Below are 22,732 nucleotides of genomic sequence, written 5' to 3' on the forward strand. Positions count from 1 at the left end.
TCGGCCTTATCTTTCTTTAACCGCCTCTCTCTCCCTCTCGCTCGCTTTCAACCCCAGGAGCCACAGCTAAAAGCCGTCCTTTGGGTCCTCTTAGAAGTGGGACACTCAGGCCTGAGCCAAATGTCACACTGCAGCAGATGCATCTATTTTCTGCTCACGTTATGGCCACAAAACACGCACTCGCAGAAGGTTTAGCAGAGATAGGGAAAAAAAGGGGTTGGCGAGAGGGGGGGGGGCAGGAATAAATCAATGTGCATAAATATTCCAATCACACATATAAAAACTGATAAATAAACCGTAACAAATACCTATAAATAAAGCCTAAAAGAAAGGCAAACATTTTTTTTTTTTTTTTTTTTTTAAAGGTCATCAAACAGACAACAGACTTCAGCTGAATGAGGGGAGCCTCGTGAGTGGGCTCTCTCTTGACAGCCAATTTTGCTTGTATAAAGTGGCATATTGGAAACATGTTCCTCCCAATCTGTCAACCCCGCTTGTCATTTTCATGGTATAGTGTTACCTCACCTCTCCGGAGGCAGTCTGATTTCTGCTGTCCTCCAAGTACCTCAGCACTACGGCAAGCGAGCAACTTCCATTTGAGGCGGACGAGTGATGGCGGCTCTCTGAGATGAGTATCCCTCTTTGTCTGACGCGCATTCAAGTTATGTTACATAAAATAGCCTTTCAAATGTGACCTGTGGTACACACCCAAGAGTCGAGTCGACGGCGTGCGCCGAACACGCTCACAAATCACACGGCTGCCACATTCAGCCACTCGGGTACATTCATGCTGACACACATGCACACAGGAAAAATAATGAATTGTCACATTAGGCTGCGGAGTAATGCTGAAACTATCTTTAACAAACAGCAAAATGCGTCATTTTCCCATAGTGAAACAAATGTCATTATCATACATGCTATGAAACGTGTTGTCAAAGTTATGCTCTCCGGTTATATCTTCCAAATAATACAAGGACAAACCAAACCACGCCATGGATGCTGTCATTCACCCACAATGTTTAGCGTGCTTGTGAGGCACAGTATGACATTTGACAACGTCTATCTCGCTTGCCCCGCGGCTCCCGCTTCCCACCGCCTTTAGTGATTCCACACAGGGAATGTCATAGGTCAAACATTAACAACGGTAATGGATTATATCACATGAAAATTGTGCCTGGACTTCGCTTTTGTTGCATCTCTCTCTCGCTCTCTCTGTCTCTCGTGCCTTTGTCCCTCTTTATTGGATCATCGAGGAACATCACTGCATGACATGCTGCTGGGACACAGAAGGGTGAGAGAGAAAGAGAGGGAGAGATCAAGCAACGGGGGAGAGAGATAGAGTATATCATTCAGTTCACAAACTTCAAAACATTTTATTTTTTTTACTTTCATCAGTTTGTTGCAGTACAAGAAGTCATTTTTCATAGTATTTATTACCCTTTGTTGCTTTTGATCATCTGGTGTCTCTATTTACACAGTAAGAATAAAGTAGATTCATGTGTGGTCTATATGTACACGGTTATACCAATTGGTCGGCCTGTGCGCTTGTGACGTTGACAGTCTTGCTTGTCACGGTAACACACAGGAATAAAGTTCACTTTAACTGGCTAGGCTCTAACAGCAAAGTACGAGGGGAGGGGCAACACCAATCCGCACTTGCTGCCTCGACAGGATGTCAACCCAGTCAACAAATCGAATACTTTGTTCAAAATAATAACAAGGCAGTCATTGAACATTTTAGATTCCTAAAGCACACAACAGGAGAGAAGAGTGGAGACAATTGGCCAGTCTTATGGGTGCAGACCCTCCTGCTCTGTAGGGACGGTGCCGCAGCTTCTCAGTCTCCGTCTCCACCTCTACCCTACTTCTGTACAGAGATTTCGATTCACAGCAAGAGAAAATGAAGGCAACTACACTGGATCAGCTCTCTCTGCCTGCTTGGAACAAAAGCGCTGGCTCCTTTTTACCTAGATGGAGTACTGTTTTCACTTGTGATGTTCAGTAATGAGCACTTCTCGATGAGTGTGTGTGTGTGTGCGTGTGTGTGCATGTGTACATGTCCGTGTGTTTATATGTGTGTGTGCCTTATGAATGTTCTAGTTCTGTTCTGGCTCAATAAAAGATATTTTTGGCAACAATGAAGAGCTTGCTGTGAGACATTTTTTAGGGTGAGAGAGTGTACGATATTCCCTGTCTCCACAGCGAACTACTCCTATCAAATGACGACTCAAAAAAGACCTACAGATGGTAAGAAAGGGAAATTAGATAAAATATAAAATGATATTCCCATCTCCACAGGCAGGTCTGAAGAGAAATTACATAAAAAAAAAAAAAAAGCTTTAACAAAGTTTGTAAGTTGGAAATATCCAAAGGTAAAGGGGCGGGTTGGTACATTCAGAGTGCTGGACTTGGCCCGAGGGTACCAAAAGGAACTGGGAATGACTGTTTACACAGAGCCCATGAACACTCTGTAGAGTGCTCATAGCATGGGGAGGGAAGGAGATGAAGGCTGCTTCTGCACAGTCAGGTCATTTTGTCCGCTCATATGCTAGTTAAATAAAAGTCAAGAGAAAGAAAGGCAACCAAACAAGCAGAAAGTGGAGAGACGTGAGAACAAGACGAGCTAGGAGGAGGCTCTGGCCAGCATATCAGTCCCCAACTTCCTCCTTGTGGCTCCAGTCACAGGCTGGTGACCAGCTGCATCTGTCCGTCCCCCTCATTGTGGGCAGGCTCCTGGGCCTGGTGTCCATCCCCGCTCGGTCTTCGGGGTGGGGCCTGGTAGAAGGTCTGCATGGGGGCTCCGCGAGAACCCACTGCGGGCCTCCCTGAGCCATAGTATAGCTCCTCAGGGGGCTGAGCTGAGCGGGGCACCACTTCCAGGGGCTCAGGACTGCTGTCAGGATAGGGCGAGTCTCGCAGGTTGGTGATGCTGGTGTACAGGGAGTCACGGGCGGGGGAGTCCGGTGCCCTGTTACCTCCCTGCCCACTGCCGCTCTGGCCACTGTGGCCCAGGCTCTCTGTGAGGTCGGCTGTGTAGCTCTCCGACTCCTCTGGATCACTCTGGTAGAGGACCGACTGGGCACGTTGCAACAAAAGGGGCTCCTCCAGAGCTTTATAAAGCAGCTCCACATCCTGCGGCGTACGCTGCCGTCCTTCTCGAAGATAGTCCTCGTCTTCATCCATATTCAAGGATGGCTCCGGTCCTATTGTTGCTGCCCCCCGCCCAGCCCCACCATGCGGACGTCCCCTGGCCAGGCTGCCATACACTCTGTCCCCTACGTCACCTACTCCTCCTCCTCCTCCTCCTCCAACGACGACGCCGCCTCTCAAGTTGTTGTGCACAAGCTCAGAGATGATCATTTTCTCGAAGGCTGCTGCATCAGAAAGGTTTCTTCGGATGCCTCCACCACCCAACGTCTCTGAGCTGCGAGGATTGAAGATGGGAGGGGGGCTGTCTCCACCCCCACCACTGAGGAAGTCACAGCTGCCACCGCCTCCGCCTGCCGGGCCACTGCGTAGGGAATAGCTGTTATTGAAGTTACCATTCAGGGGCAGGGTTTCCATTCCACAGGGGTCTCGGCCCTTAGATAATGTACTCTCTAGACCCAAACACAGACAGAAGGTTTTAGTTTTATGAATTAAATGAATTTAAAATGTTACCAAGAGAACAATATGTTAATTCCACTTACTTGGGTCGCGGAAGGTTCCTGTACATTCCAGAGAAAGTCATGCGAAGTGAATGAAAAGAAAGATAGTTGTAAGTAACAATTTCCACTTCGGTGCAAAAATTAGATGACATGTCAAAAGAAAATGCCTGATGTGAAACTACTGTTCCAAGAAAATACTTGTCCAGCCCTTCCGTGGAACAGCTGGACATCTTTCTCCCACAGCCACCAGCTCTTATCATATACACAAACACACACAGCAACACTGACCCTGAGTCATGCAGACACAGTTCTGTTTTTATTCCCTCCACCATTAACTGTTCATCAGTTCCTGAAAAAAATATTCTGAAAATATATTTACTGCTTTCAGTGATACCTGGATACATGCATAATTCATGTTAAAACGTGTACAGTAGCAGTGATGTTTATTTTATGAATTTGCATCCACACACCAAAGCAGCTGTGTTTTACTCTCAAATTACCAACACGGCAATGCAAGAGCTGCAGTGCCTAAAAAAGTGTGAAGCATGTTCGTCTTTAAAAATGTAATGGCTAGTATGACTTTAATCAACATTCTTCTTCGATGGTGGATTGGGTAATTAGACATTCTAATGAAGTGCTCTCCCCATCCTCCACCGCTCTCGTCTAAAAATGACTCGGCTGCCAGGCCTGTGGCCATCAGGCTTGACGTATTGTGCGAAGAGGCTTTAAAATATTTAACAGAAACGCCGCCTTAAATTTCAGTCCTCAGACACTAAGCCTGATACGCTGTGGGTGCATGCTCAACCAGCAAACCAGCCACACGCAGTCCTGGTTCACACGTAGCGCTATTGGATTGTAGTGGAGCAATGCAGCAAAAGTGCCTAATTCTGCAGGTGAAGGGTGTGGCGAGGGCAACAGAAATGTGAAGGGAGAACTATCAGGCTGTTCAAGGAGTCCCTCTGACAGAAAACCAAGAACACAGAGACGAGTGAGCACCCGCACCTGACCGGCTGACATCCAGATGGACTGTCCCGGGCTCCTGAGCTGTCTAATCTCTTTCTATGGCCATCATGATTTTAGACTACTTCATCTGCCTGCAAACAGGAAAGATCCCTCTAAAGATTTCTGGCAGTCACAGCTGTAGCTAAACTTCTAATCAATTTGTGGCTGTTCTCATGAAGATTCGAGATCTGACCAGATGGCTGGTTAGGCTGTAGGCACTGTTTGGCTCTGTTCTGCTCAGTCCAGTGAATCCGTCTGACAGCTCCGTGAAAAAAAGAAAAGAAAAGAAAAAGACACTACACACACAAACACGCACGCACACTCACACATATGTGCACACACTCAACAGCAGTGACTGTGTGTATATCGTGTCAAACTACTGACAGAGAAACAGACAGAAACACAGCAAGCGGTGCAAACTGTAGACACACACACACTCGCACACACACACACTCGCACAGTCTGAAGTGTTTATGAGGAGCTCACCGGTGGAGTTGAAGACTCCAGGTGAGGGAGGAGTGAAGCTCTCAGCCAGCAGGGTGTTGTAAGGAGAGGTGCCAGTGCGAGTCTGTAACACCGGGTTCGTCAGAAGGTGGTTGCCCATGGTCGCTGCCAGACAGGAACATTAAAACCAAAATAACATTATCATAAATATAATCATAAATTTGCCTCAAATGTATGAAAAGTAAGCACCGAAACATGGCGCACAATAGGTGTAACATTCTGACAGTCACATTCTCAGCCTCTAATACCACCTGCATCATAAAAAAAATATATATTTACTGTTTATTCAGATGGGGTTATTTTTGTTATGGAGTAATGCATTTCACAGTGTTCCCCTCAGTGTTTATGCCTGCTGATTGTAACCTTTGAGTAAAAATACAATTGCAGAGAGAAAGGTACTGTTTGGAGCAATGCCATTCATTTTTTTTTTCTCTCCTTGGGCTCTTGACAATGTAGTCGAGGGGGGGCAGTAATGCATGCCATTATGTAGTCAAAGAGTGCAGCCATTGAAACACAGTTAATTTCACAGTGAAATGTGAATGCCACTACAAGACAAATATAATTCAAAGAAATGGCACACTGAAAATGTTGTATAATGCCCATGTATGGCTCCAGCCTGAGGCAACTCGAACAGAAATGCCATGAAATTAAAAATAGGACAGCATGACGGAGAGTCGTCCAAGGCAAAGTGCAACCTTCAGGTCTTCCGCCTACCGTTCATCACACGGTGAGGGAGCAGGGAATTCTAAAAAAAAATAAAAAAATAAAATATGCACCCACACACAGCTATTTATTTGTCGTTGTCCCTCCTCTTTCACTCGCTCCTCTGTCCATCTTTCTGGCATGCCATACGCACTCCCCTCCCTTCATTTGCTGGCTTGCTTTGTCGACTCAACCACATTTTCTCAGTTCCTCATGCCAGATTTTTTTTTCAAACACCAACCAAATTAGTTGGGATTAGCTGTCTCTGTGTACCTCACAGGAATATAATGTAGAAAATTAAAGAAAACTCCCCTTAAGTGTGGTGGGGGAAGTAGGGCGGCGGCGGGGGGGGGGTTGTGTGTGTGTGTGTGTGTGTGTGTGTGTGTGTGTGTGTGTGTGTGTGTGTGTGTGTGTGTGTGTGTGTGTGTGTGTGTGTGTGTGTGTATGTGTGCCTGCTCTTTTGTTTCTTCTGGACAGATTACTATTGTCACGAAGAGATTGCGGTCCATAAAGAAGTGAAGTGGGGGAATCAAAGAGATCTGAGATGCCAGCGATAGCGACACAGCATCTCTCCTCCAAGATTCCGGCTTTTTAATTACTCCTCCATTGGAAGCGTCTTGCACTTCATCTCCCTTTTCCTCTCCCTCCCCTTGTGTGCTTCTGCTCATCTCTCACTTACTGCCAAAGTTTTCTCCGAAGCACAGAAAATAAAGGCTTCACAGCACAGTTGTTTGTGTTTGACAGAGCACCATAGAATGATCCGCATGGCGTGTCTCCTGCAGGCCTGGTGATTGCTCTATCGTAACGAAAACCCCCAGAAACCGGTCCACCCGGCCACGCGCGCAGACGCGCAAACACATCTCTCATCTCCCCGGCTCCTTCGTAGCACACCTCTTCCTCACCCCCTGCTTTGCTTCTGTCACTCTCCTCAATTAGAATAATTACCCCCCGTTCGCTCACACGCTAATCAGTTCATTAAAAACAAAATGGATGAAATTAGCATAGAGAGTGACGGCTGATTTAGCAACTGCCTCTGTGTCACAGTCGACACCTTCCGCAACCCAATGTGGAACCTGAACCAACCTCCAGCGCCTTGGTGTCCCTGATTGCTGCAACGGTGACGCCACCAGTTGCTGAGGCAGAGACAGTCACTAACACTGCACACTGATTTTTTTTTTTTTTTTTTTATGTCGTCAGGTTGTAAATAATTGTGAGTGTGCAGAGTGAGGTTCGGAGGGGCCGACGTGCATCACTGCACTGAGGCAAAGGTGGCGTGGATGCGATCGATCCCATGGAACTGGAAATGACTGCATAAGCATTTGCCATGGTAACGGGAGGTTGAAAAATAATTATTATCCGCCGTCAAATGTGTGACGTGATTGCCTCGGCCGTGTGCTTTCAATATTCCGTAACACCAACTGAAGCAGTCATTAACTGAGTCAAACTTCAACTAAGATCATACTGACTTTAAAACGTTGCACGGACAACTTGTACACAAAACTGCAACCCCGGACAACTCGTCCATGTAATTTCGGACATCTTGTCCACGACTCATTTTTTCAGCCTTATTGATTTGAAGGATTGGATTTGAAAGGATATTTGACACATTTGGAAGGATCATTAAATATTGTTGACACTATAAACCCAAAACACCTGAGGCTATATTGACTCATATTTATGTACCTTAATGTACCTTAGGTACATTACAGCTAGTGTATTAAGGTCGACAATATCATGACCTTTTAACGTCTTTGATATGGCAAACAGAGGATTTGTTGGCGCATAAGAATCAGCTTGATTTACTTCTTCTTCTGAATTAAAAAAAAAAATAGGATCAATGTTTGTTATATAATTATTTCTCCATATTTCCAAACCATAACTCAGATATGGAAGAAGAAGAGAATTATATAATAAGTTGAGTGAATTTTGATCTAATACTGATTGGATTTTACACATTATGCCAATATTTCTGGCTAATTTTGACTTCAAGATATTTATATGCGGCTTCCAGTCGAGCTTTACTTATGATGAAAAATCAAAAGCAATTCCGAAGGATTTATTTACATGCACTTGTTCAATTTGTTTACCATTAAGACAATGGTAAACAAAGACATATGAAATATATATGGACACATTAAAAATATATAAAATATCAATTGGAAACAACAATATGCAAAAGTACATTATACAGGATTGATTTTCTCAAAGAAATTCTGAAATCTCATCCATGGACGAGTTTTCCGGGGTTTGCATTTTTGTGGACGAGCTTTCCTCCAATCCTTTAAAATTATGATTTTTAAAATGTGCAGCAGGCCGCCAGAGAAATTGAGAAGGAGCAACCAAAAAAGATATGCAGGACGCCTTGATGAGTATTTTCCTTTCAATGTTTGAGGATAAAATTAATAAATCATGACAGAAAGAAATTAATGTAGGCTAAAACTATTATATAACTTTATCAAAACAAATATTTTTAGAGCACAATTCATTGTAATAGTGAGAAATTGAAATTATAAAATAGGCTTTTTTTTGGCAATGTGTTTCAAGTTGTGTGAGGGTGGGCTCATCCTCCCCCTCATTTACAATAATAAAGCAGAAAAAACCATTAACATTTACACATTTTAATCATAACACCATTTAGCAACAGATTGTTTTTAATTTAATGTCCATCATTTGTTTTAATTGTATATGAATTAGAATTTTGAAAGCTTTCATGGATGTTGTGTGTCAAACAATAGAACATGTGAATATCAAGGAGAAAACACCACAAACAACACTATGCATTGCAAATGTAGTGCACCTGTTTGGATGTTTCTGTCTGCTCTAATACATTGTCCAAGTAAACTGAGGAAGTTTTTGGAAAGTGTGTATCACTATGTTGGCGTGCAAGTGTGTTTGTGGGCATGGTGGAGTGTATAATTGTGACGGCGGGGAAGCGGAGCGGTGACAGAGGGAGGCCTCACCACGGTTGAGTGTTGGGGTGCTGTTGATATCTCCCGCCATGAAAGAAGATTCCGTCTGCTTTCGAACCGTGTCGTTCCACATCCTGCGGATCCGACTCTGGAAGAGGGAGCAGGGCGCAGTGAGTGGCACCAAACACACACAACAAGTTAAATATAGAAACACAGCGGGTAGACTTTGTAACTCGGTGGGGCAGCTGTAATCAAAACTGTGGGGCTCGCTCTAATCCGTGAAGAACAATAGACAAACACGCCAGACAAAGAGGCTGAGGCGTCGGGTAAAGAGCCACACAGCTTCGTCATGTTATCATGAGGCGAGCTAATGAGCTTGAGACGTGTAAGACATGATTGCAGCCGCCGATACAATTATTATCTGAAAGTGTCTTATTAAATTGTGGGAAAGCTTGTTTATTGATTGTGGAGGATCTAATTGTCAGTGTGAGTGTGTCTGTTCCTGTGTGCCACTGCCAACATGTAAAATATTTTTGGAACTCTCATACAGTGCATGCCTCTATATATAACACAAGGACTTCAAAAGGACATCTGTAAAAACAAAAAAAAAATCTACCATATTAATCGGTGGAAACATGAGAGCACATTTTGCACAACAGAAGTGAGTAAGCTGAGCGATTAAGGCAGATTTTCAAGAGAATCCTTTTATGGACGCGTCAAAAATCACGACGCAATATTCGTTAATGCAGCACCGTCACTAAGAAGTAAAGTTATTGTGGCACAGATGTGTCACTTGCTGCTCATCTCAGTCGCCTGAGGCCTAAAAAGTGAGAAAAATCAGTAAATTCAAGTGCTTTGCAAAGTAATCAGTGAGTCATTGGTATTGATCGGCAATCAAACCCCCGCAGAGCCACTCATTTTGTGCTTCAGAAGCTTATATAAGAGCCCTTTTAAACTGAGGAAATATAACCGCAAAGTGAGGAAATTTCCTCTTATTTCAAAGCTATTTATTTGGCTTTAACATCTTTTCTGGAAAAAAAAAATTGAGATAGTATCAAGGGATTCGTTTTATTCAAGAGAACTGATTTTTCATTTTATTCCTCAGAAATAAGCTGATCAGTACAAGTAAAAGCATCTCGCTGCACGGGCAGATTTACTTTTCATTTGTTCTGGGGAAAACACAATTTTATAGAACTCGGTGCTCATCTGATTGATGTGAGAGGATGTGCGCCTTTCGTTGTGTGCAAAAGGCTTTGTGCGTGTGTGGCTGTGATTATCGGCATGGGCCTGTCTTGCCTGCACCTGTCTGTGGGCCGCAGCGTGGCGAGCTTGGCTCCCGCTGTAGTAGCGGTTGTTGGCGCGCAGGCCCGAGTTCTTCAGGGAACCGTGGGAGCTGTTGGTGGAGGTGCGGCTGCAGCAATAGGAGTGACGCAGACATTTACTGTACTCCTTATGGACCTGTAAAAAAAATAAAAAAAATAAATAAATAACACCACCAGCACACTTGGCAGGTTTTACAGTCACTCGTAAACATAAACACTTAGTTTCAATAGGCTGAAGCCAACGTGGAGCAACAGAGCTTTTTATCACAACGCCACCACAAAATGTATCTAACGCAATCACCTCAGACATGTCCGTGGGATATTAATCAGACTTTCACATCCATTTTTTTTTTTTGCCTTTTATCAACTTATTGATCTTTAATTTGAAAGATAATTCAAGACTGATCATGTACCTTCTTTTGTAGGGCACAGTGGAAGATGAAGATGAACATGCCCTGAAAGGCATTGAAGGTGGTGAAAAGGTAGGCCATGATTACTGTGTTCTCGTTAATAAAAAGGAGGCCAAAGGCCCATGTCAGCCCAAGCAGGAACAGCAGGGCAATGGCCCCAAGAGCCCATGACCTAATGGAAGAAGAGCAGAAAATGTTGACTTATATTTCAAAGCTCGAAGAAAAACGACGTGCTTTGAAAAAGAAATAATGAATATTCATTTCTAACTCACTTAATGTTATCCAGGCGGCTGGAGTCAGGTTTGAGAGCTGAGGAGTTGCGAATCATCTTGTGTAGAGTTATCATGAGGAAAATGAGGTTGAGCTGAGGGGAGAATATAAAAAATGAAATACACACGCACTGAACTTTACAGTGAACTCTATAAACACTGGCCTGTTAATAACCTCACGAACAAAACACAGCGGTAAAATACTTGGGGTTTGAAAGTGTGATATTATAATAGGGATGGAAAAAGTCTGTCAGACAGTAAAGCTAATACCATAATAACAAATGAAACGGGTCCAATGAAGCTCCAGATGAAGTAGTTATCCACTCGCAGCCAGCATCTGGAGTGGCGCAGAGGAGAGGAGACAGTTATAACGCTACTCAGCTCACGAGCAAACACACACACACACACACACACACACACACACACACACACACACACACACACACACACACACACACACACACACACACACACACACACACACACACACACACACACACACACACACACACACACACACACGGGCATGCACAGACTATTTTCCCTGTCTCAGCGGATTATCTTATGAAGGCTAATCATCAGGCTTTGGCTAAGTGTGTTCAGAAAACCCAGTCTGTGGGGAGGCACTGGAGCTGTTCACACAGCACTGCATATTACATTTCCAGCTGGGGGAATAGCATAATCCTACTTCTCAATCTGCAGGTGCAAAAGGCCTGTCTTCACACGTACGCTTTCTTGGTCCCATAGCTCCTGTAGTCTATGGCTGCAGAGATGCCCACCACCAGTGCGGGGAAGCAGTAGCCGCACAGATAGTAGTACTTTTTGCGGGAGTACTCGCTCTCAAAGACCTCCACCAGCATGAGATAGAGTTGAACACCCTCCAGACACATCCATGAGAAGGCAGCCAAGAAGAAGAAATGCAGAAGACCAGCAAAGATGGGACAGGCAATCTGAGGGCAGCAGACAGAGAGAGGGCCAGGACACAGAATGAAACAACAGTATGAGGAGGGAGGAGAAATAGTCCATATCAAGGCATACAACTGAGCTAAAAAAACCCAAAACAGAACAGAGTCACTATCAGGATCTGGACATTGTCAGGGGAAAAATGAAAAGCTGCCCCATAGGTGACTGGCTCTTTGCATAATATTGAGTAGTAATTCTTTATTCAGAGCGGTAAATGTTTTATAGAGTAACACAGTGACACACAGCCTCAATTTCACATTCACAGTCATTCAATAAAAGAGTTAGAAAGTCACTGGTGTTGCGCTGTAACTGTCATTTTGAAGTTGGAATAGATAAAAATGAACTGGATCCTGTGATTTATTATTCATTAGGGCTACTGGCACATCAGTGACTGAACTTATTTTAAATGCCGGATTATATTTTGTCCATCAGAGGGAAGATTTGGTGTGGTTACAAACTCACGTGGTATTCTGTCTTGTCGATGCCGATGAGGAAGAGGAGCTCTGCGATGAAGAGGTTGATGCAGAGGTTCTTGTGGATGGTGTTGCGGTCGGTCTGCAGGCCGCGCAGGAAGCAGAAAGTGGAGATGCAGATGGCCAGGCACACCAGGGAGATGACAATCCCCACCCAGGTGATCACAAAGAGGATCAGTTCGTGCATCCGACCCTGGTAGTGAGATTTGTGAAGTATCGGGTGAACAGAAATGGAGGTGGGGGGGAGGGGGGTGCAGAGAAGAATGGGGAAAGGACAGCAGATGGTCATAAAATTACAGAAAAAAACAGAATAATACAAAGATAAAATTCAGTGTTAATATAATAGTGCGATTGGAGGTAAGCAAGGGAAACAATAGGGGGGGTGGGTTGAATGGGGGAGGGGGAGAGACAGAGCGCGACAGAGAGAGAAAGAGAGAGAGAGGCGGGAGCAAATCGCCTTATTTAATATTTGTAAATATATGCAAGGAGCTAAAGTGTAAAAGACAAGAGACAAGACGTTCCGAAAAAAAAAAGAAAAAAAAAACGACATTCAAATTCATGTGAATGTCAGCTGGAAGTAGCGGGACATGAATTTGTAAGCCCTGTGCCTCCCTGAATGTCTGACTGAAAGGGGAAAAGAGACAATTCAAAACAAAGAGCTTGTCAGCCTTGAGAGGGGAACATTAATGTGCATGTGCACGCGGGCGTGTGGCTCCGACTGAACGAACGCCACTGCTCACGCGACTGAGCGTCTGCATGAATTACCCGGCCTCCATTTTGACGGCGCGTGTGCCACGCCCGTTGTTGACTTACGTCGGGCTCGTGGTGAGCCATGAGCACCGCGAAGTTGGTGAGGTGGCTGCAGGAGCAGGTGGTGTGCGTGTTGTTGGTGTCCAGCAGCCGGCAGCCCTGCGAGGACCACTGGCCCGTCATGGAGCGCTCAGAGTAGTTCCAGAAGGAGCAGTTTGGAGTGTGATAGTTTTCCGACTGAAGAAACAAAATAAGACGACGGATGAGAGAGAGAGAGAGAGAGAGAGAGAGGATCAAACGAGGCTCATTCCCCTGACAAACTAATAGAAATGTAATTCATGTTACCCGTAGGTGTTTGAGTGTGAAGACCACCGGCTGAGTGAGAAACACTCGACTAGACTCTTTGTTGATGGAGGCAGCAATCACATGGGAGTTGACCACCAGGCGTTTCTTATCATGGCTCAGTCCGTCCACGTCCATCTTCACCGTGGCGTTTTCAGTGGATAGAAAAGATCCCAGGTTTTTATACAGAATGAATACCACCTTGACGTGTCCTGCACATAAGAGAAAAACACAAAATGATTAAGAGCAACATTATGAGATCAACTGTAAGCAGTAAAGGGAATGAAAAAAGCCGATGCAACATGAAGAGAATACAAATAGAGTAGTAAAACTGGGAGGAGGAGAAGAGAGTGGAAAAAAAAAACAAATAAAGAAATGGGGGTATAATATGGTAATGGCAGCGAGAATGGCAGAGGCAGAGAGTGGGGAGTGACAGGGTGAGTGAAAGGGAGACAGAGAGAGAGAGTTAGTGAAGGTTAGAATGATGGTAAGGACCGTTTCATTTTTACTGGTGGAAGAGAGCGAGATTTAATGTGGAGGGCAATGGAACATTCATCCCTCAAGCATTCACAGATCTCTTATTATTCCATATGAATATTTCATGTGCGTTTGTTTCAATCATTCTAATCTCGTTCCCACTGCAGAGCCGAGGAGAGACAGAAAACAGAAATGGGTAGGGATGGAGGGGGTAGGGGGTGGGGGGTGACAGAGGGGAGGGAGGGGGGAGGTTAGAAGCAAGAGAGATGGGAGAGGGGGATAAGGACGGTGGAGAGACGAAGAGAGGGAGTGGAATGGGAAGAAGAGGAGAGAGGGAGTGCTGAGATTGCTCTGTCAGACTGGGGCCGATTGTAATCTACACGCCTCCCCAGCCATTCTATTAAGACTGCTGTTAAGAAACCATCAAGAAAAGAAATTGTCTCAGCATTTTTGTTAATCTGATTAGCCTATTATTATGAACCAATAACTTAGTCAACTGCATGCAGATTGTTTTAGGCTCGCATGTGAAATGCAAATGGCAACACACGGGAGTGGGTTGAAGAGGACAGAGCAATTTTTCATCGGCGAGGTGAGGGCGAGGAGGGGTGAAGGGTTGCTGACCGTTGCGACTGTACTGTTTGATAGTGGAGGCAGAAAGCTGGATGGTGCTGTCGCTGGCGTAATTCTGGGGAAAGGACAAATCCTGCAGCTCCATCTCCGTGTTCACAACGTGCACCTCCAGATCTAGGTGTAGAAACAGAAATTGTCTTTTTTTTTATTTTTGATTTGTTAAAGCCTCTATTGGTGTAAAAGAATAAAAACACAGCCAGCACAAATTGAATAGTTGCAACCTGGAGGCACAATTTCACAAGCGGTGGTCTGCGGTTCATTTATACGCCCGCCATAATTAGCGCCATTATCACTGTTTTCTTACCGATGCTGGGCGCTCGGTCAGAGAAGCGATTGCCGTACATGTTGTTTGCCAGCAGGAAAGCTCCTTTTTCCAGGACGTCCAGGAGCATGGTGGCGGTGTGGGCCTGCTCCGTGCTATTCATGTCCTGCCACGACTCCAGGGCCTCGGGCCGGAGCAGGTTGTCCACTGTTTGCACCACCGCCTTGGCACACGCAGGAGGCAAAGTATTAACATTATATGTGCAATCATGTCATCGCTACAACGATCACTTTGTAATGAGCTACACAAAGTCCCTGCATGGTACATGAGACAAATGAGGAATTAAATGAAGTAATTATTATATATCGCCCATATCACACTCGCTATGAATATTTAAATAAAGGTTGACACTTTTTTTTTTTTTAATTGATAGTACTTGATAACTTCCACTGTTTCTTCCAAGACATTAATGGCCAATGATCGATGATAACATTAATGTACGGTCATGCTAAAGAATTTGCTTGTGTAGGATTTCTGGAATTTTAAATAAAATGCATGCAACTTTTATATGGCAGACATATAAACAACACTTTAAGACTGTAACTGAAATAAAAGCTACTAATATAATGCACAAGACAGTATGATTGTTTCAATTTATACACAACTTAAATTAAAAAAACAAAACAAGACATGAACGCCTTGTAATAACCTTTTAAAGACACTAAATATATTACAATGTATGCCCACGAAAGGCATGAATAACACTTTTCTGAGACTTTACCGCTCTGCTTAAAATGAGAAGACATTACAAAAATGTAATGTGGGGTAAGTAATGAAATGTGAGTCAATGACAGGGTGATAATGAGGTACAACTGCATTCCTACCAACATTGCATTGCACTCAACAACACAAAGGGGAACGCAGGAAACATGCACAGAGTACAAAAAGGGACAGTAATGACTACTGCTTATTGGCTTTGTGTCATTTGGCATCCAATTTTGAGGAAACCCAATTCTGGATATCTAGTAACTAATTATTAGACACCGGTTCATTAACGCTATTTCTAGCTGTGTGTTCCCAGTTCTCCGAAGGTGCTATTAGCTATTTGTTAGGTAGTGAGAAATTATGAATTAGATAGATTCTTTCTAATACTGAACAAAGTAACCAAATTACAGAAGCATTTGTGAATACAAATTTTCCCTTCTGCCATAATATTCTCGAAGCTCTCCAGTCCCCTGCACTGCGTTTATTATTATGCTATGTAAGACATATTACCATTCTATTTCACACTTACAATTCATTTAATGGCAATTTTGATGGTTGTATCAGCTATCCAATTTATTGGAGTAGCCTGCTTGATGAATCATGTAATTCTCTTGCTCAGGCCTCTCAAAATGAAGGATTGACTGCTGTGTGAAATAGAGAGCATTGCTGTTAAGAAAATGAATGTACAATAAGAATGCGCTCTGTTGGCCAGAAAGGAAAAAGACAATTTGGTTTTTGGTTTATCCTTTAGATCCGTGAGTTACGTCACAGGGAACAAAGTGGGCTTTTTGCATTTATCTTGCACCAGCTGAAGTCAGAAGACCTGGGGTCATATTACAGGGCACTGCAGACAGGCCAAGACACATAAAAAGACCGTGTGCTGCAGAGTGCCGCATTTCATCATTACAGAGAAGCAGACACAGGGTCTTTTCATGATATTAGATTACAGCTTACTCAGAACCGGAGATATTGCACAAATATTGCAAAAGCACAGAGGGGTGTCGTAACAAAAACTGTTGCTTCTCATACTTAAGTCAAATTGCATTTTCTCAGACAGTCAGATATTATGCTGCATTGTGCATGTATAAAGTACAGTCAAAGTCATTATTATTTTATTTTGTTTCATTTCGTTTTATTTATAGATTTATTTAACCATACCCATCGGCGGGAGCTGGTGAGTACCTGAACGAACACAGAAAGGCCCCGACTGGTATTTGGACCCGGAGCTTCTCGCTATGAGGCGGTAGTGCTAACCACTGTACCACCGTGCCACTGTACCACCGTGCGGCCCGGGCTGGTGAGTTTACTTTTTTTTATTCAATTAAGGTTGAGCACAGTGCAGCAGCGTTAAAATGCTATCGCAGACAGATGACATCATCCTCATTAGCTGAACCCATTTTTTAAATACAAGTACGTTATGAACAGTCGAAAACCTATAATTCAGCATTTATGGCTCTGAGAAATACTATGCCAATATTTAAAACCGGTACATTGTGTCAGCCAGGAGTAATCCCAAATCTAACTCACCCCGCTCCTCAGCACAAGCCAGAAACTCTATAAGTGATGATTCCAAAGGCAGTATCAATCATAATACGGAGCACTGAGCTAAAGGAATCTCATCCACAAACCTAGCCTGCTCAAGGATTTATCTTCCCTCGGTTATTCTAAGTCACAGAGCAGCCCTACTCCACAGGCATGTAAAGCAGGCAGATAAAATGAAAAAGCTACCTGGATGTACGCCCGACAGGTTCGCTCGCGCTTCTGGAACTGGAAAGGAGAAAACAAAGCCTGGAATTAAACAACTAAATAAAAAAAACAAAAAAAGAAAAACACACTGCAAATTAAAAACTCCCCAGTCCTTGCATGTGCACCGAGGGAGTAAATTCACATTATCCACAGTGCTCCTTTCTAATGCTTGATTTGAATATACTAAGAAAGCAGGCATGTGCATTTATACACTTTTCTTTACACTTTCTTCTACCTTGTTGTAGTTTCTTCCCGCGGACTCCTTATTTCCGGGCCTAAGGGCTTGAAGCTGAGCGTCCAGTATATCCAGCAGCTGTTCAATCAATCGTACAGAAGAGCTAACGTCGCCGGCTTGGATCCGACCCCGCGTGTGGTTCACCAGCTCACCCGCTATGTTTGCGGCATTCTCCCCGCTCTTTATCTGCATGTGAACACACATAAATGCACACATTTATTTACACACAGTAAACTTGGAGATGATAAAACACACTCGCTTTCTTTGGTTGACTCACATTAAAGCTGTTGAAAACCAAAACAAGCCAAGCCAAAACGTGTTGCGTGCATAAAAAAAAAATAAAAAATTCAGTTTGCATCATTTGTTCAGTAATCCGATTTCCTCCTTTGGTATAAGCCCTTCTTGCATCATTGTAAACAAATATGGACCTTGTAGAAAACATCATGAAGTATTTATTCTCTCTAGTGCTGCTTCATTTGCAAATCGCACCCTTAGCAACCATCTTGCGATTGCAATTGATTTTTGCCAACAGTGGAAGGTATAATGAATTAATCCGATGATGCTGCTTTTCACATGCGAGCACTCGAAACACCTTTAGGAAAGCAGGTCAATGTTATGTATTTCTTCAGAAGAAAAGTTGCTGTTTTATTTAATCCATATTTACACAGCATGAGTGAATTACACAGGTTTGTTTTTGGTTTTTTTCATTGCAGTCAAATATTTGTGTCTTTGTGTGCAATTGAGAAGTCATTTGACAAAAAAAACAACAAAAAACCCCAGCAAAGTATCGTCTTTAAATAAACTCTTGCATATGTGTGTTACAAATACAGGCAAGCGTACTTGGCAACAGATGATACAGCAAAGTCAAATAAAAACAATGAAACAGGACATGAACCGTAAAGGGTACAGGCTTGCGAAACGGGGGTGGAACATAAATCAATAGGGTTGCAATCAAAACGAAACATTCCATTGACATGACAGAGCTGTGTGCAAACTGTGAAACCTTAAGACTTAAATTTAAAAAACAATTTAGCCTAGCTGTAATTTGGGTTTATCCTTAAAAAAAAAAAAGTGGTTAATTAAGTACTGAGAGCAGATGCCTGGTAATAAAGGGCCAGCTGAAATGAGCCTGTATTTTAATCAGGACAGCCTTGGAGATATGTTAATGTGTGTGTGGAGCTGGACGGGGAGGTGAGGCGGGGCATCGGGGCAGAGGAGAGGGACGAACCCATGGCCAGGGTTTATAGCTCCAGGTCTCACCTTCTGGGCCACCTGGTTGACCCATGGGGAGGTGCAGTTACTCAGGTCAGGACCCCGTGGGTTCCACATGACCTGCTCCGCCAAGCACTGGAACGAAGCAATGCCTGGAGAAAGGAAAAGAATACGATGGAGGGGGTGGGGGGTGGGGGTGGGGGGGTGAGAGCAAGATAATAAGCATTAGGTGTCCACAATTAAAGGTGAAAGTGCTGAGGAGAAGGATGAGCACCAAAAAAGATGATCATTTTTTGAAAAATGGAATGAAATGAATTTTAAAAATGCAATCCTGAAAGTGTTTGAAGATGAGAGGGGAGAGGGAGGGAGGAAGTGGAGTAAAAATCTCATAGAAAATGGGTCAGAAGTAAAAAAAAAAAAAAAGGTTAAATAATGTAGTGTAGGGTAGTGCAGAAGTGAGGGAAGTGAGAGGGAGGGAGAAAAGGCAGCGGCGGAACAGGCTTTCATGCTGTAAAAAAGAATGATTTAAAAGGAACATATGCTCACGTAGCACGTAACATTTACTCTGAGCACTCGCACACCAAAGACATCAGGTATGATCCCTCACTGTCAAATAAAAACACCTGAAGGGAAGCGAGTTTCCACCAAACCTTGTTTCCAGCTACGTTTTCTGTTCAGTTACGAGGGTTCAGAGAAGGGACACCATGCGGGGATAAAACCAAAGAAGGGTCTATCTGCCGCTGCTAACACAAATAACCGACGTCAACTCACAAAGGCAGAGAAAACAGAAGCGAGACCACAGGAAAAGAGCAAAAGTGATAGAGGGAAAGGAAAATGGAAAAGCCCAGACGAAAGGCTCATGCCTCAGCAATGCCTCTATAGTCACAGAAGGATCAGAGCACATGTGGCGTTTGCATTTCATATCCTTTTTTTCCCTCCCTGACACTAGTTTCTCTCATCTCTCTTCCACTTTTCACTATATTCTTCTCTACTGACCACAGAGTAGGTTTTGAGGGCTCTGCCAGGATGAGGCAATTACTGCAACTTCTAATTGAACACACGCAGAACATAAAGAAACGGCAAAAGGCGTTGGGAGGGGAAGATGGAGAGAGAGATGCCTTTTCTTCTGCAACTAGAAAGAGTTTTTTGATGGCTGGATGTTTAGCGCTGTAGTAGCCAGCATGAAGGGAGGTGACGCCTGTGTTGTCTGGCCTTTCATTTCATTATTCGCCACTTTCAATCAGCTCTGTTTCTGTGAGAGAGGAGCCTTTCATTTGTGCAGGACAAGCTTTCATCTGCAAGTCCTCTGGGACTTTGCCTGCTGGTGGGACCGACGCAGGGACAGAAGACAACAGTAGAAAAAAACAAGTGTGAGAGCACAAACATGCTGATCACTTGGGCACGTGCCTGGATATATATATATATATATATATATATATATATATAGTATATACAGCAACCACCCACATGCATGGAGACGCACAGTGTGAGTACACTTGAAAGACGAACTAATTCATCAAGCAGAAGAAATGCTTATGCTCCAAAAATGTACGCAAGCTTATGTTCTCACCTAAAGATCCTTTGGGACACGGGCGGTCTACAGTTTCTCCTCGCTGCGTGGTGGGCCATGCAACTCCGCGGACCAACCTGGCCTCACAGGCCTGCAGCTCGGGCCCCGGAGGAGGCCGGGGCGGATGTCTGGTGACGGGCACGGTGGCTGTGATCGGTCGAAGGTCAGGGTGCTTGTTGATGGAGCCAATTGGACGTGAGGTGGGGGCCAGAGGGCGCGTGGTAGAAGGACTGGCGCTGGAGGTGAAAGGCCTTGATGGAAGAGTGGTCGTCACTTGAGTGGTGGTCAGAGGCCCTGAGGTCACCGGGAAGTAAATTCAGGCAGACAAGCGAGAAGCGGTGAGTTGGAGACTTAAAGGAGGACGCAAGGATTTGTTAGAAAACAACTAAATCTGACAGCAAAAAGCCAAAACAGAGATCAATAGAATGAAGGACAGATGCGTGTGAATGTAAGATGTTTCTCGACTAAGTTCAAAAGTTAGTCTGAGAATAATTGGGGTGACAAAGACTTTTTTGAGATTCTCAAAGCCCGTTCTCCAGAGAGAAGGGGAGGGAATGGCGAGAACGCCTCTTCACAAGTCAGGGGGAAGTAAATAATTAATCAAACAAACGTATCAGAGAAGTCACCATCACTAACAAGCAAACCTAATGCGAAGATAAAAGCAACACATCACAACTACAAAAATCCTAACTGATCAAACGCAGAGTCAGCATGCAACTCTGGGAGTGCTGCCGCCCGTCTGTCTCTGCTGTCTCTGGGCATAATCCCAGCTTCACACAGGCCTTTACGTGGCTCAGATATACATTGCGTTCAGGCTATCCTCTCATACTGATGGACTGCCAAATTGCAATGTGGCTTTTCCACTTCATCTTCTTTCTTATCACTGCAAAATGACTTTTTCCTTATCCACGACACAGTAAAGTTGATATTAAGTGCTACAGCAGGCATACCTGAGAGGCTGCTCTTATTGTAACCATGGCTGAGGATGGTAATATAATGACAGATATAAATGTCAGATAAGCGGCCCGAAAAGACTGTTTGAAATATTACATGATCACACGATAGAAAAATAACGTCAGCGCAACGAAGACCAATCAAAACGATAAAATAAAATGAACACATGCAATGTAAAATTCTCGCATGATTCAGTTAAAGCATATTTTATATTTTAGATATATTTATGTATGACGCTGTGAGGCATACAGCAGCATCTGTGATGAAAACATATAGATTTACAATTTTGGCTTGCGATTAATCAGCCGCATTGACAACTGTTTACAAAATAAATGTCGAAGCATTGAAAAGTATGGAATAAGAGAAAGTGTGTTTTTTTTTTGCAAGATGACTTCTCACCAGTGGTGGGATCTGGCGGCCCAAACTCCAACGGGTAGCGCAGCACATTATAGTTGTTCCACACATAAAGCTGGTTATCCCGAGGGTTGTAGTCCACGGAGGAAATGTACTGATAGGGATTTGGGAAAGCGATGTTTACAGGTTCCTCGCGTGCGCGGTTGGTATTGTAGGCGTACATCATCAGGTCGCCGCCTGCTTCGCTGTCATCATCCTGGTAAACTGATCGCACTGCGTAAAGCACGCCACATGCCATGAAGGCGTTGGACGCCATCCGTTTGTCAAAGCTGGTCTCCCAAGTGCCTTCAAATCGCAGCGTGTAAGGATTCACCTATGATCAAAGAGGAAGTATTATACCTGAGATTTCTGATGATATTCTTAATGTGTACAGTGAACTTTTCTTTTGGTGGAAGTTCATGATCTTTAGTAGTTTAATGTTAAAAACCCAACACCTCAAACTGCATTGCACAGAAGTCTATGAGTTTCTTCCACTTTGGGTTGGTAGGAAAAACAATAAAAAACAATTTGCTGGTGATGAAAGTGATCATTTTCTTGTTTGTTACTTTGCAGCTCCATTTTCTTTTTTTTCTCACTCGAACAGCTAATTCATGGTTTGATATTTTAGATGGATAGTTTACCTTATACTGTCTGAAAAACAATTTCCTGGTAAGGTCAAAGAAAGAGATAATAAATGGGAGCCGTCTATCTGAACAACACATTAATTTCAACTCTGTTTATGTGGAAAGTTGCTCCCTGATTGCAGTTTTGTTTGTTAAGAAACAAAGATCCGACTGCCATTAAAACATGAACGCTTTAAATTTCATGGTGATGAATCACCTTCTGAGGCGGAGTCGAGCAGGTGAGAAGCGCAAAGCAATGTGACTTTGCATTAGAGAAGAAGAACGATGGTGTTTCAACCTTTATCACATTTTTATGATTCAAAGTCTTACAAGCCGGACTGCAATCAATCATGTATTTTCATATGATGGGATTTAAAATCTGGTCCAATGTGCTGTATAAATCTTGCTGTATTTGCTAGATTGTTATGCTTTTGTCCAGCAAACATGTCCTTATCTCATTTGTACTTATCTCAACAGCGGAATACTTCATGTGCGACATATGACCTTTTGCCTGCGTGACTAGATGAGATTTGTAACATAATCCACTCCTCTACTTCTAATCCACATCT

At 43.6% G+C, this 22,732-nt stretch overlaps 1 protein-coding gene across 1 annotated transcript in view; it reads right to left on the reverse strand.

The window, feature by feature from the left end:
* Positions 1-2,682: 2,682 nt before the first annotated feature.
* The window catches only part of adgrl1a (adhesion G protein-coupled receptor L1a), a gene marked incomplete at both ends in the record, with an annotated part of 49,857 nt that continues 29,807 nt past the window's right edge, over positions 2,683-22,732 (reverse strand). The window contains 19 exons of the mRNA XM_080511292.1: positions 2,683-3,602; positions 3,693-3,710; positions 5,139-5,261; positions 8,819-8,915; positions 10,070-10,225; positions 10,503-10,671; positions 10,772-10,863; positions 11,039-11,105; positions 11,498-11,718; positions 12,194-12,403; positions 13,018-13,191; positions 13,300-13,508; positions 14,395-14,517; positions 14,708-14,888; positions 17,159-17,197; positions 17,412-17,597; positions 18,672-18,775; positions 20,194-20,487; positions 21,547-21,874. Of these exons, the coding sequence (XP_080367418.1) occupies positions 2,683-3,602; positions 3,693-3,710; positions 5,139-5,261; positions 8,819-8,915; positions 10,070-10,225; positions 10,503-10,671; positions 10,772-10,863; positions 11,039-11,105; positions 11,498-11,718; positions 12,194-12,403; positions 13,018-13,191; positions 13,300-13,508; positions 14,395-14,517; positions 14,708-14,888; positions 17,159-17,197; positions 17,412-17,597; positions 18,672-18,775; positions 20,194-20,487; positions 21,547-21,874 (3,711 nt within the window). The remainder of the gene's footprint in view (positions 3,603-3,692; positions 3,711-5,138; positions 5,262-8,818; positions 8,916-10,069; positions 10,226-10,502; positions 10,672-10,771; positions 10,864-11,038; positions 11,106-11,497; positions 11,719-12,193; positions 12,404-13,017; positions 13,192-13,299; positions 13,509-14,394; positions 14,518-14,707; positions 14,889-17,158; positions 17,198-17,411; positions 17,598-18,671; positions 18,776-20,193; positions 20,488-21,546; positions 21,875-22,732) is intronic.

The sequence above is a fragment of the Blennius ocellaris genome, assembly GCF_963422515.1.
Source record: "Blennius ocellaris genome assembly, chromosome: 16".
In the NCBI taxonomy this organism is placed as follows: Eukaryota; Metazoa; Chordata; class Actinopteri; order Blenniiformes; family Blenniidae; genus Blennius; species Blennius ocellaris.